The sequence below is a fragment of the Nannobrachium achirus genome, assembly GCF_963921795.1.
Source record: "Nannobrachium achirus genome assembly, chromosome: 7".
In the NCBI taxonomy this organism is placed as follows: Eukaryota; Metazoa; Chordata; class Actinopteri; order Myctophiformes; family Myctophidae; genus Nannobrachium; species Nannobrachium achirus.
The window spans coordinates 16,830,204-16,848,994 of NC_137816.1; the positions used below are offsets into that span (position 1 = coordinate 16,830,204).

The 18,791-nt window shown below is 48.1% G+C and overlaps 1 protein-coding gene across 1 annotated transcript in view; it reads right to left on the reverse strand.

Moving 5' to 3' along the window:
- Positions 1-18,791, reverse strand: part of LOC308288605 (CUB and sushi domain-containing protein 1) — an 803,860-nt gene that overhangs the window by 355,765 nt on the left and 429,304 nt on the right. Inside the window, 1 exon segment of the mRNA XM_080730076.1 lies at positions 9,352-9,473. Within this exon segment, the coding sequence (XP_080586202.1) occupies positions 9,352-9,473 (122 nt within the window).

Below are 18,791 nucleotides of genomic sequence, written 5' to 3' on the forward strand. Positions count from 1 at the left end.
GAGGCGGGACTACGGCTGCTATGACGCCTTCGCCTTTGCGGTCCAAAACGTTAAGCAAACAGCCGTCGGCGACGGGGTCCCATCCCTTTCGCTGAACTCTTTGGTTCCCATGGCGACGTATACAGTAAGTATATAAGTTATGCTACGTGGAAAGGTAGCATCTGCCGTAGTAGAGACGGCCGTGACAGCGGCAGGTTTATCTATCGAACGCTGATCATTTCCCGTTACCGTTGTCATCTGCCGTAGCAGCCCAAAGCTTAAAATAGCCTATTAGCTGCAGATACCTTTAAGGTAGGCCTATCACCTGTAGATGTTTGAGCTTCAATATCAGGGAAATCTGGTAATTATTAAAACGTGAAATAAAACTGTTTACGCTTCAGAAGTAATGTAATGTATACATGATTTGTAGTTGATGACTAAACATGCAAAAACACTGGTGTGGTATGATAGAAATCACATTTTATGTTGACACGGTGATGACATCACCAGAAAAAAAACAGTGTTTCCCTCCTTTCTTTTTAAAAATGGTAAACACACAAATGGTATATCAAACACAACACACTTGCATATCTCCTTGTATGGGCTGTTTTGTCCGTGACGTCAGTTATGTCCATACATGGAGTTCCGTATGGACACTCATACATACGCACAAAGCCAGACGTAGGAGCGGTTAGTACCGCTCAAAAAAAGGAAGAATAGACAAGAATAGGACGTCTGCTCACTGTAAGCACACCAACATGTCTGACAGGCTACAGCTGTTTTGTCTTTGTCTCTCAGTTGGATCCACTTGAGGTGAACAATTTTATTTCACCTAGTGTGGACAATAAAGCTCTGTTCTATTTCTGCTTCACCGTTTCTCTTGCATCTCTCTCTCTCTCTCTCTCTCTCTCTCTCTCTCTCTCTCTCTCTCTCTCTCTCTCTCTCTCTCTCTCTCTCTCTCTCTCTCTCTCTCTCTCTCTCTCTCTCTCTCTCTCTCTTTCCCCCATCTCTCTCTCTCTCTGTCCCTGTCTCTCTGTATGTAGATAGCAACCTTCGGTAAATGCCAGCAGCTGGAGTGAGCTGATAATCTGTCACATTCTAGCATATTGTTGAGCTGCTCTCCAAACTCAAGCATGTGTTAACACACAGACACACACACACACACACACACATGCATGCATGCATGCCCACACACACACACACACACACACACACACACACACACACACACACACACACACACACACACACACACACACACACACACACACACACACACACACACACACACACACACACACACACACACACACACAATACACCATTCCATCTGCCCTGCCTTCAGGCTATGTGCATGCGTCTGTTCTATTTGATTCAGTTCTGTTGTGATGTGATTTCTCCAACGTAATGTTTTTCATGTGCAGAAAATATTTCATTATCCTGAGACCAAACTGATTACCGAAGAAGAATTTTGAATTAGAAATAGAAGAAGGTGATGATGATGATGATGATGAAGAAAAAGGAGGAGGCGGAGGTCACAGGTGGAATGGAGGTAATTATGGGGCTAGTGGATTGTTGTAGTTACTCTTGCCGTTTAACAAATATGACTTCAGAGCATTGCATCACCTGTTTTTTTTTATAAAGAAGTATTTCTCTCTTTCTCTTATTTTCTCATTCTCTTTATCTTCCCCGTTCATTTCAAGCTTCTCTCGTTTTCCGTCTTTCTATCCCTGCACTGTTTTTCACTGCACTCCTCCTCCTCTCACATTCCCTCCCTTCCTCACAGCCAGGTGAGGTGGCGAGAGACGGAGACTCCCATTTTCCTTTGTGTATTTATTGAAAACTTCAATGTCTATCTCTTGTCAAGTCCTGTACCTGCTTGGGTACAAATGCTCTTCACCCTTTCTGTAGTCTTTCTTTGTCAGCTCCATTTCACCTTCAGAACTGAAAAGAGCAACTGAATATTCAGTCAAATTCTTTTCTCCATATTCCATCACTGTGCCCCTCACCCTTTGACTCTCTTTCTGCCTTTCTCGCTTTATGCTGTTTTCAAGTGTTTGAGGCATTGAGACCTTTTTTTTTTGCTCCACCCTAACCTTTCTCTCATCACCTTCAAAATGATCGTTTATTGTCATACCTCCAGACAAGGTCCCCCTATGGGATAACCAGCGCCATCTGGCGCTGCAACAGAGTAAAACTCATAAGCTCCCGTACGAGAAATATCATTTGTCGGTAGGGCTGTCAATCACAAACGAGGGCGCCGCCCCCGAGTGTATAAAAGCCCTGCGGGCTATCATAACTTCCTCTTCCGCACCTCTGCTTACCTGCAACTAGTGTCGCGAACTCAGCCATATAAGTATATTTTTCTGTAAAGTTTAGCCTAAGCGTTGACTAGGAAGTCGGCCACTGGCCTTTATAGATTATTCTCCTGTACGTTTCTACTTCTATTCTTCCTAACAGTTCGGTCTTTTTCTTCACTTTCGCTTTGAGTCTTTACTTCTTCTCTGTACGTTCTGCCACGTGTCTCCCTGCCTTAGCTTAGCTTCGCTTAGCTTCGGTTAGCTCACGATGGCAGCTCGTCGACCTACAGTTAGCAGCCTGCTAGCTAGGGTACCTAAGAAGTGCGGCCTTCCCAGCTGCAAAGGCCTCATCGCCAATGAAGATACACATCCGTTCTGCATTGTCTGCATGGGGGTAGGACACGCCTTGGCCTCTCTGTCCCCTCCGGCCCCGGCCACGGGGGTGAACTGTGCTGAATGCCTCCAGTACGATGTTCCAGCCCTCGAGGCACGATGCGAGATCGCTGCCGCAGGCTACGGCCTTCACACCACGGTCTCCGCCGGAACCCTCCCAGACACCTCTCCTCGTGTGCCGGACAGCGCTGTACGCCACAGCGCTGCTTCTCGCCACGTGGTTAGGCCTCCAGCGGCCTCGCCCTCAGCTAGCTTCGGTAGCCCCGTTGCTAGCGGGTCTGCGGCCCCTGTTTCCACTGCTGTTTCTCCGACGGGCTCGACTGGTGCCGTGCCCAAGAAGAGAACATGCAAGACCGCCCACGTTGTTTCTCCGCCAGCTGCAACATGGACCGTCCCCCCCAAGGAATTCCACCCTCTAGTCGTCGGTGACATTCCTCTCTCCTTCTCCGTCCCCCAGCTACGGGCTATGCGGCCACCTAGCCCCGTCTCCTGGCATGCTAGCGACGGAGACGAACCGGAGCTAGAGGACTGCGACATGGAGGAGTTGGACACGGAGGGTGAGTACTCGGAGGAGGACGAGTCCTCTTTCCCCTCCGGACAGGGCGGAGGCGCGGCCAGGGTGGTTCCTCATGCCGAGGCTTCCATCTCCGCCGCGTCCTCCCAAGCCCCTTCTGCCTCTCTCCCCCCTTCCATGCCGGCTGGGGCGAGAGGGGCAGCGGCGCAAGACCCAGACTCCATCCCCATGGACGAGCTCTCGGTGCTGGAACGCGCCACCATCCGTTGTGGCCTGGAGCTGCCACTCGGAGACGCGCCACTCGGACCACGGGCTAGGATTCCTCTCCTTGGCCAGGATTTGGAGTCCTCTCCCCCGCGTCGGATGGAAAAGCTCCCACTAGTCCCAGGCTTTGCAGAGGCCCTGCATTCAACCTGGACTACACACAAGGACCCCCCCAAGCTCCCCTTCCTGGTCGATTACCGCGACGCAGAGAAGGCGGGAATCCCCTTGTGCCCTCCCATGGACAAGCTGATGGCCCAGTCCCTGGTAGGGAGCCTCAAGCCTAGCCATGAGCGGACCGGTCCTGGAGGCCGGCCTCCCCTCAATCTGGCCGTGGGTAAGAAGCCTCCTGGGTTTGCCATAGCCTTTGATGACAAGCAGTCTTCAAGGGTGAGGAACTCTTACAGATCGTCCGCGCTGGCAGCCAGGACGATGAACGCCACCCAGCTGCTGCTTTTCTCCACCAGGCGCCTCCTCAGCGAGATGCGGGAGGTGCCTGACGTGTTGGTGGAGGAAATGGACAAGTCGCTGCGCATGCTGATGGACCTGAATGTCCACGCGATCGAGTGGCTTGGACATGGCATGGATTATTGCATCCAGGCGGAACGTGCCAGGTGGCTAGACAAGGTAAAGTGTCCTGGCAGTTCCGGAGAGGAGACCGAGAAGGTCCTGCAAGACCTCCCCGGCCACCCTACCTCCCTCATGGGCGGTGGACTGGAGCTTCTCCGCCAGGAGGTGGCGGATAAGAAGATCACTCTGGAGCTCCTGGGAGCCACGACGGACCCCCAGGTACCCAGAAAGGAAAAGAGACAGGGACGGAGCAAGGCCCCTGGTCAGGCTGACAGGGGGCGCTCTACCTCCAAACAGGGGAAACAGAACAATCCCCCTAGGACCCCCTCTTCTTCCTCCGCGGGACCCCCTCACACTGCAGTGGGGGCTCAAGCCCGCTCTCAATCCCGCCACCCTCCCAGGCACGGGATACCGGCCAGCTCCCACAAAGCCCGTGGGAAGCCGCCGCGAAAGTGACACTGGACTCTGGCGGGGTCCCCCTGAAATTTCAGGGGACCCCCCCTTGCAAGCGCAGACGTTTGGACAATACAAACAATTTTTCTCATGCCAAGAAATTAATGTTTATTCCTCCTCTGTGCTCTCCTCCAGTGCCTGTAATAAAAAGTGTGTTGATGAAACAATGCCTGTTTATTTCAAACCCACCTGCTTTACTACAGACGACCCCATTTTGCATGAATTTAACCAGTGTAGAGAAGTCCAGGCTGGAATTTCTTTCCACTCAGAAAATATCGCTTCCTCCAGTCATGCAGACAGGTTACAAGCAGAATATTTCTCTTTGCAAAATGTTCCCAGACAAGCTAATTCCTATTCACAGTGGTATAGTCTCTCTAGTGTGCAATACCCCTCTGTCTCCACCGAGCGGCACTGTTATGCCGACTCTAGTTCAGGACAGGAGTTTGGTCTTAGCGTCAGGGAAGAAGCCAACACATATCACCCAGGGTCGGCCTCGTCTTCCCGCAAGGAAGCATATAAAGGCCTTAGCACAGGTTATAAACGTAAATACAATTCCCCGAGCCGGGGATTATGTTACTTATGCGATGAACCCTGTCCCCCGGGCTCCACGTTGTGTGTCGTTGTGTGTCGCATGTATTATTATTATTCTTGGAGGTCACGTGTTCGTCTCCCACCGGATACGGAAATAAGCGTACCGGAAACGGAAACGCTCTTTCCGCCGGTGACTCCGCGCCTTCCGGCCCGGCGTCTAGCGGATACGGATACGTGCCCGGATATGGAACCTTTCCCTCCCGGCCCAGTAGTTCCGCTCAGGCGGTACAACCCCAAGGCTTCTCCGTTGCTCAGCAACACGTTAGCACAGTGTGCAGAGCAATGGAAACGTTGCAATCCGAATCACTGGGTGTTTCGGACGGTGACGCGGGGTTACAGACTACAGTTCGCGAAAAAACCCTCCCTATCCAGCAAGGTTATTTATACTCGAGCCCGCGGCTTGAAGGCCGATGCCTTGAGGGAGGAGATAAGCTCACTATTGCGCAAGGGCGCTATAGTGGAGTTATCACGCGACCAGAGCCGTTTAGGCTTCTGGAGCCGTTATTTTCTGGTTCAGAAAAAAGGAGGGGGGCTGCGTCCGATTATGGACTTACGTGCTCTGAACAAGCACTTGAAAAAGTTCAAATTCAGGATGCTGACGTCAGAGTCACTGATGAAATCAGTGAGACAGGGGGATTTCCACTGTTCAGTGGATCTGAAGGACGCTTATCAGCACATCCTCATTTATCCCCCACACAGGAAGTTCCTGCGGTTCGCCTTCGAGGGGCGCCTGTACGAGTACACGGTCCTCCCTTTCGGTCTTTCTCTGAGCCCTCGGGTTTTCGTGAAAGTGACCGAGGCAGCCATTGCTCCACTGAGGCATCAGGGAGTCAGGCTGGCGAACTACATAGACGATTGGATGATTTCCGCCGCCTCCTGCTCAGAAGCGGCGCGCCATACCAATCTGGTGTTGTCACACCTGAAGGCCTTGGGTTTCAACGTCAACTTTGGCAAAAGCATGTTGTTACCCTCCCAGCAGATTTCCTTTATAGGAATATCTCTGGACTCGGCCACCATGTCCGCTCGCCTCTCCCCGGAGAGGGTGGACAGGTTTCTGGCTTGTCTCGGCTCCTTCCGACTGAACCAGGTGGTCAGGTACAAGGAGTGCATGAAGTTGACTGGGCTGATGGCTTCAGCAGTGCAACTTCTGCGTCTGGGCAGGTTTCATATGAGACCTTTCCAGCGGTGGTCACTGGCGCTCAGGATTCCTTCCCTGCAAGGGTACAGGAAGGTGACAGTCAGCCAGGTCTGCATGGACGCTCTGGTCCCATGGAGGGACCAGGCGTTGTTGACAAGTGGGGTCTCCATGGGCGAAGTGGTGTCACGCAAGGTGATCACCACAGACGCCAGCCGCTCGGGGTGGGGCGCCACCCACGAGGGGCGCTCAGCCAGGGGTCTTTGGACCCAGGCCATGTTGGAGTACCACATCAACTATCTGGAATTAATGGCGATCTACTTGGCGCTCAAGCATTTCGAACCATTTCTCCGGGGTTGCCATGTCCTGGTCAGGACGGACAACACGGCGGCCCTGTATTATCTCAACAAACAGGGCGGCCTCTCCTCGCGTACGCTGGATCAGCTGGCGCGAGAGATGACCCTCTGGTGCTTGCCTCGGTTGAGGTCCATCAGAGCCTCCCATGTCCCGGGCCTTCAGAACGGCGGCGCCGATCTGTTGTCCAGGGGGGAGCCTCGTTACGAGGATTGGTCTCTCCACCCTGCGGTGGTGAGGCAGATTTTCTCCAGGTTCGGTCGACCGCGAGTCGATCTCTTTGCCTCCCAGGAGAACGCGAAGTGTCCCCTTTACTTTTCAGTGAGGGGACCTTCTCCTCTGGGGATGGACGCGTTTGCTTACGAATGGCCACAAGGTCTTCTCTACGCGTTTCCACCCCTGGAACTGATTCTTCCCACTCTGGAGAGGATCAGATGTTCCAACCAGGAGGTTCTTCTGGTGACACCATCCAGGGGAGTGTGGAGGTCTCTGATCACCCCACTGCTCTCTCAACCCCCTTGGCGGCTTCCCTTGCTCAGGGATCTGCTGCGCCAGGCAGGGGACGAGATCTTCCATCCAGACCCACGGGGCCTAGACCTGTGGGTTTGGCCCGTGAGAGGGAGAACCTGCTTGCAGCAGGCTTCTCACCGATGGTTGTAGCCACTATTCAGAGTGCTAGAGCCCCCTCTACTAGGGCTGTGTATGATGGAAGGTGGAATGCCTTTTTGGACTGGTGTGAGCTACAGGAGCCGGCTCATATAGCTTCGGCCCAGAAGGTGTTAGATTTCCTGCAGGACCGCCTGGACCTTGGTCTGGCGTTCTCTACACTGAGGGGTTATTTAGCGGCTATTGATGCCTGCCACCTGGGGGTGGCAGGCAAAGGCCTTTCTAAAATCCCTGAGGTGGTCCAGTTCATGCATGGTGTGGACCATTTGAGACCTGTGACCAGAGCCTTGTTTCCTGTTTGGGATCTACAAGTGGTTCTTGAGGGCCTTTGCAAGGCACCCTTTGAACCGATTGGGAGGACCTCTTTGAAACATTTAAGTTTCAAAACAGCTCTTTTGCTTGCCTTGTCTACGGCTAAGCGTGTGAGCGACCTTCATGCGCTCTCTGTGAGCCCTGATTGTATGAGGTTTCTCAATAATGACTCCAAGGTTCTTCTTAAACCTCATTTGAGTTTTATTCCTAAGAACCGAGTGGTCCCGAAGGAACCTGTTGTTTTGACGGCTTTCCATCCTCCTCCGTTTGCATCAGAGGAGGATAGGCGTCTTCATTGTCTTTGTCCAGTTAGGGCCCTGAAGGCCTACTGTGATAGGACGGTGGACAGCAGGTCTACTTCTCAGCTTTTCGTGGTCATGAATGCCCGTCAACGGAAAGCGGTGTCCAAACCCACTCTGTCGAGATGGCTTGTGGATGCTATTAGGTTGGCTTACACCCGGTCTGGGTCTGAAGTGCCGGAAGCACTTAAGGCCCACAGTACTAGGGGTGTGTCTACCTCTTGGGCTTTGTCCAAAGGTGTCTCCATTGAGGAGATTTGTGCAGCGGCGAATTGGTCTTCGCCGTCCACCTTTGCGACCTACTATCACCTGGACGTTGCGCCTTCTGCTATGGCGCATACGGTTCTGGGTGCTGCTGCCCTTCCTACTATGTAGTGGGGCGGCTCTCTCCCCTTCCTGAGATAGCATGCTGCTGTCTCTAGGATACGTGGGGGGACCCTGAGTTTTTCCCTTATATTATTGCAATTTTATAAGGTGGACCTGTGTCTGCCCTTAGTGCATAAGGCAGGCCTCGGTCTGTCAGGGTCTTTTTCTGTCTGAACACGCCCAGGCCCTGTGGGTCTGGGTCGGATCAGTCCTGAAAGGGGTCACGTCGGTTGACAGGACCTCCTTTCCGGGTGTGGTCGGTGTGCACGACAGTCTTGTCGGTTCATGACTTCTCGGGGAGTATATGAGTCCCATAGGGGGACCTTGTCTGGAGGTATGACAATAAACGTATAGGTTCCGAACGGAACCATGTTTATTTAATACCGGAGGACAAGGTCCCCCGAAAAAGCCCCTCGGTTCGCTAGTTGCGGGCGCAGAGGTGCGGCTTTAGAGGAAGTTATGATAGCCCGCAGGGCTTTTATACACTCGGGGGCGGCGCCCTCGTTTGTGATTGACAGCCCTACCGACAAATGATATTTCTCGTACGGGAGCTTATGAGTTTTACTCTGTTGCAGCGCCAGATGGCGCTGGTTATCCCATAGGGGGACCTTGTCCTCCGGTATTAAATAAACATGGTTCCGTTCGGAACCTATACGTTTAAATGAAATGAAAAGCAAAGGAGAGCAGAACAGAGCAGAGGAGACCAGAGGCGATTTGGGGCAGGTTGTACTGCAGTTCTACAGAGTTTGTAAGGACACTCAATTTTATACTTTTATAGTTAAATCATAGTAACACTCAGGATTTTACTTTGCAGTGTTGAATGCGACTCATCATTTGATATATTGTAAAGATAAGCACAGTTAACTTTGTTACTATAATAAGTATGTGTGACATCAGTGGGAAAACCAAACATTTCTTTTGACTAAACTAAACTACTTAAAATGAAATAATACTTATACCACATAATGAATTAAACAGTGTGAAAGTGGTCCCAAACCGTACTCAATGATATAGTGACTATGGCACACGTTAAAATGTGGATGCAGTGCAACACAGAAACACTTTTTTGCCAGATGATTTGAAGTAAGAATGTCTTTTTTGTGATTTCTTTGCCTGGTACAATAAAGTTTGGAAAAAAAGAAAAGATGATGAGCTCACCTTCCCAGAATCCATTGCAGTGACGACCCACACGCAGTGTGCATTGTTCTCATATTGAACAGGGTAATTAGGAGACGTTATGACGCCTCTGGGTCCCCGTAGATTACTACCACAGGTACGGGCTGCAGAGAGAGAGAGAGAGAGAGAGAGAGAGAGAGAGAGAGAGAGAGAGAGAGAGAACATTTTATTTTGCCATCAAAAAGTATGCTTGCTGCTTGCAATTGAACATTGTAATGCGGGAACAAAGGAAAACAGAGAAAGTGATTGAGAAAGAGTCTTTGTCCTTTGTCCTTATAATAAAAAGCCAAAATATACTGTCTTTATACTGTATACACGTGAACATAGGCGCACACGCGCAAACACACACACCCGCACGCGCGCTGCGCGCACACACACACACACACACACACACACACACACACACACACACACACACACACACACACACACACACACACACACACACACACACACACACACACACACACACACACACACACACACACACACACACACACACACACACACACACACACACACACACACAAACGCAAACACAGCAGAACATGCAGCACTTTGCAACACGTTATCAGTTTTCGGTACCCAGCACTGGCCGGTTTATTGTGTGTGTGAAATACTGTAGGTTCACTCTCAAATAAACCTCCATACCTCCCTGCCCCTCTCTCTCTCTCTCCCTCTCTCCACTTCTCACTCTCCCTCCCTCCACCTCTCCATCCCTCCCACTCCCTCTCCTTCTCTCTCGCTGATCAAGCTCTCTCTCTCTCTCTCTCTCTCTCTCTCTCTCTCTCTCTCTCTCTCTCTCTCTCTCTCTCTCTCTCTCTCTCTCTCTCTCTCTCTCTCTCTCTCTCTCTCTCTCTCTCTCTCTCTCTCTCTCTCTCTCTCTCTCTCTCTCTCTCTCTCCCCCCGTCACACTCCTCCCTGCTTTCTTCACTCTTTCTTTCTCTCCCTCCCCCTCCCCATTTCCTGCCACCCCCGGTCTTACCCGCTACCCAACAATGGCAATTTGCGCTGACGTCAGCCGCCGATTTTCTCTGTCGATGGACATAGCGATTTGTGCTGAAGTCGTGCATGTCTAGCACATGTATGGACATGTCAGTCCGCACGCCACAGACTGACACCGCCGCACCTTGAACAGCATTATCAGCTTGCCCAGCATTCCCAGGGTTACTGCGCTGGCAATGAGCTGTCCATCAGCATGCTAGGGTTTAGGTAGCCAGCATTGGACAGGTTTGTGAATGGGTGAAATAGGCTCTCTCTCTCTTTCCTTTTCTCCCATCACTCCCTCCTTGCTGTCTGTCTGTCTGCCTGTTTGTCTCTCTCAGTCGGTTGATCATAACTATTTCCACCGTGCAACACCCTTCTACGAGTACAAGTTGAAAGGAGTACAAATTAAGCATACTGTAATTCCTATTAAATATGAACATATTTGTTATTATTAATTGTATTATTAATGAGGATAGCCTAGGCCTCTGTTGAGGGTAGGGGTTAAAGTTCTCCGTCCTGGGGACGGATTTCCGTCTTGAGGATTCCCTAGGGGCTATTTATGAGATCAGAGAAGATTCGCAAAAAAAGAAAAAAAGCTGAACCGTCTGCGCTAATTATAATAGCATCAGTTACTACTGTGGTGCGGTAGACTTGCTGGTGTGTCATGTAGTTCTAATTTAGATCAACTATTTCCTGTAAGTATACTTAAAAATAAAACCAGTTGACGTGACTTGACTTGACTTGATCAGATTACGTTAGGCTCTTATTTTGAAATCCGCCCTACACTGAGAGGAAATGCCTCTGTAGCTACTTGTTGCTGCTGTAAGCTAACTGCGACGATGCATGCTGCGCGCTGGATAAACAAAACAACACTTGGATTACTCGCAATAGTTTGGCTAAAGTTCATATTTATGATAGAAAACCATGCTCCTGTGGCTTAAACGATGTACACCGTTTGGAAGTTTGTTAAACTTTTTGGACCTACGCTGAATTCCAATAGATGAGTGGACTGGTGGTGTTATTATATCATGCTGTAAAGGAACGAGACGTCGCTCTGTCTGTAATGTATGGATGGCTGTGTCAAAAGAAGTCACTGGAGTTTTACATGTAAACAGCAGGTAGGCTATACTATCTAAATATGTGTTTACAGGGGGCAGCAGTAATTGACAATACGCGTTTGCTTCCTACAGTCTATGGTTTGCTTACGTTCTCTGCGTTAAAATAAGCAACGGAACACTTGTTATGTTTGCAAATCAGAGATTTGGGGGGATTTATTTGTCACTCACAAAAGTGATCCATACAGATGTATGAAATACTTAGGGGTGGTGTTTCATTGGTACCGAAAGCAACGTATTATGAGTGATTGGTGTTCACTGTTCATGGCAATAGGCGAGATTTCTCCACTGCATCGCAGTGTTTCTCTCATAACATTACCCACGTGTGGCATCGGTTCAGTCAGCGACAATAAGGCTCGGACGTGCTCAGTGCGGTCAAAAACAAATGGAGGTGACGGGAAAGCCATTCAGGTCCTGGTGTCAAACGGTGAGAGAACCAGGAGCCTGTTTATGTTGTGTGTGCAACAGAAATCTGTTATATGGCAGCATGGCAGCAACGATAAAAAGACGCTTTTCAAGCGCGGCGATTTTTTTTTTTGCTTTAACCCCTGTATCCATACAGATGCTAATTCAAAACTTCGGGGCAGTGTTTCATTTGGGACCGACGCAGCGTAGCCTATCATGATTGGTGCTCATGGCTGTAGGCTACTAGGCGGACACTACGTGGGCAGTGTTTCTCTCATAACATTACCCACGTGTGGTGGTTGGAGCGGTTGGTTTAGTTGTGAATGAAGATTCGTCTCGGACGTGCTTAGCACAGTCAAAAACAAATGGAGGTGGCCAGTGCCGCGGGGGGGGGTTGGAAAATAAATTTCCGTCTTGGGATTTTTTTTTGCTTTAACCCCTGTGAGGGTGAAGGCAAAATACGTTGGGTATATAATGTTACTTTGGAAGTTTGGAAGTTTACTTTCAGAATGTGCTCCTTAAAGATTACTCATAATTAAAAACAAATTGCTTTGATTTTCTCGTAGCCATTTCATTCTTTCACACAACACAGAATATTCCCACAAAGGAAAGCCATAGTTTTGACAAGTATCCCGTACCTTATTATTACCGTATTGCTCAGTACAGTAAGTCAATATCACTATTTAATGTAATTAGACTGTCATCCCGTCCCCAACGTAGATCGATAACAAACTCCACGCTAATCACTACTGAGTCAAGCACGCTTGCTGCCATATCTAACAGCAAATCTCACACTGCGGCATAGCAAGAACATGGATTATGTATTAAACATGTGTTTGAATGCGTGTGTGTGTAAGTGTACGCACAAGCGCGAGTGAGCGTCAACTTGCTGTGCTTGCAGAGTAAATGATCATGCTATGGCCTCAGGCATGATTTCTGATCACGATCACACACACACACACACACACACACACACACACACACACACACACACACACACACACACACACACACACACGTGTGGCTACTGGCAATCATGGAGGCCTTTTTAACCTTTAGCCACGGGATGTTTTGCTGAGTACACAAATGTTGTGTGCAGCGTTCTCTGCTCTGTGCCCCGAAGCCACACAAAAATCCTCAGTGTTCCTTTGAACTCTCTCAGTGTGTACAAATGTAACCAAATGGACCCATAAGGGTACATTTGTACGCGATTAATTAACATGGAGGATTTATTAGTGTGTTAAGATACTCAGGTTCAGACTTCACTGCATTACTACATGCCACTGGCCACTGAGTAGTTGGAGGGAGAAATTCCAAGGCGGCAGGGCTCCGTTGTGGATAGTGGCGTGATCAGGAGCGTCGGGTGGATGGAAAAACCTACATAGTGGTCTCGAATCCCACTAGGGGAATGTTTTTTTTTTTTTAGACCACTGGGCATACCTGTGGCGTCCCCTACTTGAAGCAGTAGGGTACCTGTCAGGTATCTGACACCTTGGGGGTGAGAATGTGTTGCCTAACGCTACAGTATGTTCCTCTACCTCCGCTAAGGTTTGGCAAAACTGGAAAACCCTCTTGTCTGGTCCGAAAATAACAAAAAACTGTTTCGCTGCTCACCAAACCAAAGGTATCTGTGGGGAGTTGAAAGCTTACTCTACTTAGTGGACACAGTCTGGGCCCCCCACGACACGCTTAAAATAGATTTCTAGGGGGAGGGCCGCTGGCCTACTAGTCCAGGCGCATAACACATGGGGGCTTTGTGTAGCCTGGTGGCGGCACCGGTTCGATTCCCGGTCCGGACGGTGAGGGGGTCCCCAGTTAAAATATGATTATTTTGGGGGTCGCGGGCTGAAAAGGTTGAGAACCACTGCTCTACCTGAGCGAAAATGTGTACAGTGGGCTCTCACTCAATACCTCATCCAACACCTCAATATCACACGGTGAGCATTGTCTGTATTGTGTAATGTTTATTCTGCATGTATTAATATGTTTTGTAATGTGCTGTTACACTGACCTGTGTATTTTATGTACATGACATTTAGCTGCAGTCCTATGTTCATTGTCAGTTGTTCAAGGTGTGACTACATGACATGTCAAACCAATTTACATGTGTGCAATACAATGAATAGCCTTGTTAATAAAGTGTGTCCGACTGTGATTTGTTCACATTTAGCCAGGTCTATAGCTCCTATGCCACAAAACTGTGAGATAAAACATCATCTTGAGACAGGCACGGTTGGGAAAAGTACTTTTAACTCTACAGTTATAGAATATTATCACACACTCAGCTTTTATTTGCCTGGGATGAGGGGAGGGATAAAATAACCAAGAGGGGAATAAATGATATCAGCCTAGGGCTATAAGGCAATTAACCCAAAATATATAGAGCCTCTAACTGCCTTAATCTTATCTAATTCATTTTATTTTATAATCGGCTAAATAGTTTAGTCTGATTAACCACCTAACCCTGCATTATAGCATTTTGTTGTACAAGGGTGGCGTACAAAAATACAGTCTCGCATCGTAACACGTTGTGAGCTTGAAGATCTTCTATTTTTAATGATCTCTCATTAATCGTAATTGACACAAGCGCGTGTCATAATCGTGATATTGATTTGAAGACATATCGCTCAGCCCTATCAGTCCATATCTTATACAGCTAGCTAAGCTGACCAATCAGGGCAGTCTAAAGAGCCACCATGCTCTGAACTTGAACTGTCACTATGAGCCACCCCTCTGGGACAGGAGACTGTCAAACATATCCATATTTTGCTGCGTTGATGACATTTTGTTGTCATATTTGTGACTAAATGGTACAAGTTAGTAGCCTTGAGAACCAATGGTTCCCGACACCCGAGCCATGTGGCCCATAGGTCAGGAGCCTATCTTCTGTTTCCGTAGTGTGAGGCAGCTTGATGTACATGTAAACCCTCCGGACATAAACCCACAACCCTTGATGCTGGGTACCAAGCACGAAGCTAGTAGGACCCCCATTTTTATAGTCTTTGGTATGACTCGACCAGGGATTGAATCCTGAACTCCCAATCTCATGGCGGCCGGATAGAATACCCTTTACCACAAGGCCAATGAGCTGGTATTGTGACTAAATATTGTAAGGCTATAAGATTGCCTGGGTATTTTCAGTGATACTACAGTGATCAAAACTCTATAGTTCAGCAATTAACTGAGATAACTGGAACAATTTTTACCATTTCCCCATTTTATGTCTACAGAACACTAAAGTATTGTACAGTAGTACATGACTATACAGTACATGATGCATGATGTGAGATCACATAAAGCGCATGGTTACATTTGTGGCTAAAACTACCTAGGATTTGTGAATATCAGGAGGAAGTCAGGCCACACACTAATGACACACCCCACTGTAGGCAATTATTTTACTGTTCACATCATCACTGAAGGAATCTGCTTATTTAGCTGAGGGTTCAATTTGCCGTGTGGTTATCGTGTTTATAACCACAGGCTTGATCACAACAGCAAACACATTTTTGTTAAATTGCCGCGGTGTAAGTTATACTAACCACACGGAAGGTGAAAGCATAAGCTAAAGTTTATTGTGACATCCAACAGCAGGAAAAGCAAACACTCCCAAAAGCTCTTCTCTCTCCCCTGCCTCCAAGCCCCAAGGGCAAAAGCACACATTGGACCAATCTCAGACCCTTCTTATGGTGTCCACTTACTCAGACATGCCGTCCTTGAATGGTCATATTCTATTTATAAGCATGCAATACTAATAAAACTAATAGACAATAACAATGATAGTTTTGCTGTCCGGCTGTCCGAGAGAGATCCCTAAGGCTAGGGCTCCACCAAAATGATGGCGTTGTGCCGGCGTCAGACGCCGTCAAAAAATGAACCGGGGCGAATTTGAGCGTCCGACGCGGACGTTGACGTCGGCAGTGGAGCACCCTTCATTGATTAAAACGGGAGCGTTCCCTGCGTTGACGTTGACGCGACGCGCTCGGTGGAGCCGGGGGGTAAAGGCTCTGCAACTTTGAAATATTAGCCACATTTGGCACTATACATTTCTGCCACAACATTTAGTCTTACCATTCACATTGTTCCATAGCTACTAGTCTAGTGAACATTACTTTTGTCACTCTGTGTAATGGCTTGAATTAATATGTTTATATGTATATTTTATCAACAAATTGACAGAAGAAATGTGAACAGATTTTGATTTTGTATAATCAACTAAATTATTTACTCTGATATCCTTAATTGGATTTCCAACAGGAATCTCTTTGGTGGTTGTGGATCCTAATCCTGAAAATACACATGTAATTTTAATCGCAAAGAGTGAAGAATATGAACCTACAGTACAGGTAAATTAGCACCCAGAGATAGCAGAGATTCATGGCTGTGACTGGCATACTTAATCATTTTCACAGATCACACTACTTCCTTATTGTTGTGGTTCTCAAACACTTTGATGTCAAGGACTCACAAATTGATACAGATTAGGCCACGGAACCCGATTTGAAAAGCTTTTGTCAGCAATCCTTCCTAACTTCTAACCTAGTGAAAGAATAGTGCAATTAAACTGTTCCTCATATTGCTGTGGACCCCCTGGAACTCCCCCAAGGGGAGTTCCAAGACAACCACTGCCTTACTGTAGAGCTAGGTTTTTCGCTTAGGAACACAAGTTACCCTTGGAGAAAAGGTACAGGTAGTGTCCCCTTACTGTGGCACCTTTTTTTCTCAGAGTCTGCTATGCTGTTAACATAGAAATTGTCCTCGTTGCCAATCCCCTTTCCTGTGGAAGGCAATATAGCCTGTCTACAGCACTGTACACTGGCTCATAAAGTCACCGTACTATTGCCTTAAAGGGATATTTGGCAAAAAAAACATTATATTCTGTTAAGGATCCTCTTTAAAGGGTGCCATAACATTAAAGGGCTACCATAGCATTTTAAATTTCAGTCACTTTTAGTCAACAGGCACCGTAGTGGTGGTGGTGGTGGTGTTGATGATGGATACGGGGTTCACCATTATCGTATCTGTCAACGAGCCCGCTGGAGGCTATCACTACCATTATACTGTAAGAACGAGAAAGGGAGGGGCACCAGTAAAGAAATGCATGAGGGAGAGGAGAGCTACAGAGAGGGGAGGAGTATATGGTACACAGTAACATTTTGAGTGCTGCTTCAACACTGAGAGACTCCCGTAGGAGAAGAAAAACTAAAGGAGTTAAATGAACACTCGGGATGTTGCTGTGTAGGCAGAGTGGAAAGCAGGAGAACAAGAAGAGGAGAAGAAGAAGGGAAGAGTCTGACAGTGCAAAAGAAAGGAAATGGGACCGCAAAGGAGATGTGAGATAAAGAAAGGCAGAGGGAGAGAAGAGATAGAGCAGGAAAGAGTGGATTGATTGAGATAGAGGTAGAGGGGAACGAGAGAGAGACAGAGAGAGAGAGAGAGAGAGAGAGAGAGAGAGAGAGAGAGAGAGAGAGAGAGAGAGAGATACCAAGAGAGAAAGAACTCCGATGACTGATCTACTTGTTAATTGGAAAAGAGAGGACACACACACGCGAGCGCACACGTGCATGTAATTACGCATACACACACACACACACACACACACACACACACACACACACACACACACACACACACACACACACACACACACACACACACACACACACACACACACACACACACACACACACACACACACACACACACACACACACACACACAGCACATTGTGTGACTCATTCACTCAGAGACCAGTTTCTAATTAACAGTAAAGTCTCAGCAGAGACGAGAGGGACTTGTGGGTTTGAATCCCAGAGCGTGACACTCCACAGCTACTCTGCAAGTCTCTCAACCTGACATCACAGTCGTACTGCTGCTAAATCTGTCTGTTCCTCTGTAATCCACTGCCTGTCTGTCCTTGTGCTGACCAGCGTGCATGTCTTATGTCAGGACACACCGTGACTGGACTCCACGCACGCACGCTCGCACGCACGCACGCACGCACGCACGCGCGCACGCACGCACGCACGCACGCACACACGCACGCACACACGCACGCACACACACACACACACGTACGCATGCAAATCTCTTTGGTTTCATGGTTGGTTGATTTAGTGTATAATCAGTATGAATCAGTGTCTTAAGCCACTGTAAACCTACACACGTTAACATCCCCATTTTGGATTAATGATCAAAACCAACAAAAGATCGACAAGCTCTCAACATTTCTCGTACAAAAAAATTATAGCGTGCATGACCGTAGCCCATGTCTTCTGAGTGTACTTATTACATTTTACACATGTATACACATCTTTGACAGCCATTCCGTGCGCATCCCCCCCCCCCATTCTTTTGGGAATGCATTAAGAGTGAATTAAAACTGCTCGCGCCAAAGGGAAGACCTAGTCCTGCACATTCCACATCAGACAGTAGAGGGCCACGGATCAAGCAAAGGTCTGCGGACAAGTTCCGCACGGTCAGAACATTATAATGGAAAATAAGCCTCATCAGCCTGCCGGCATTTTCATCAATATTCATGACCACAGGTTGACATGCAGAGCTTGGTCTTTTGACAGTTCAGTTGTCAGGCTAAAACATGGCCATAAATATGCATAAAATGGATGGATGTTTAAATAATGAGTTTACACGGACAGGGGCTGTTGTGCACGCCCAAGATCTATTCTGTTTAGTGTCAACGAGTATCATTTCCTCAATACACCGTTTGCACGTAATATGAACAAGGTTTTTGCAGTGAGCGAATATAAAATGAAAGTAGTCCCCCAAAAAGTCAAATAAGGATAGTATGCAATTAATCTAAAATGTCTGATAAAAACAAGCTAAAAATATGAGGAGAATACATTTCATAGTGCATTTCCGAGTAGTAATTTTAGAAATGGATGTGCGTACATTTTG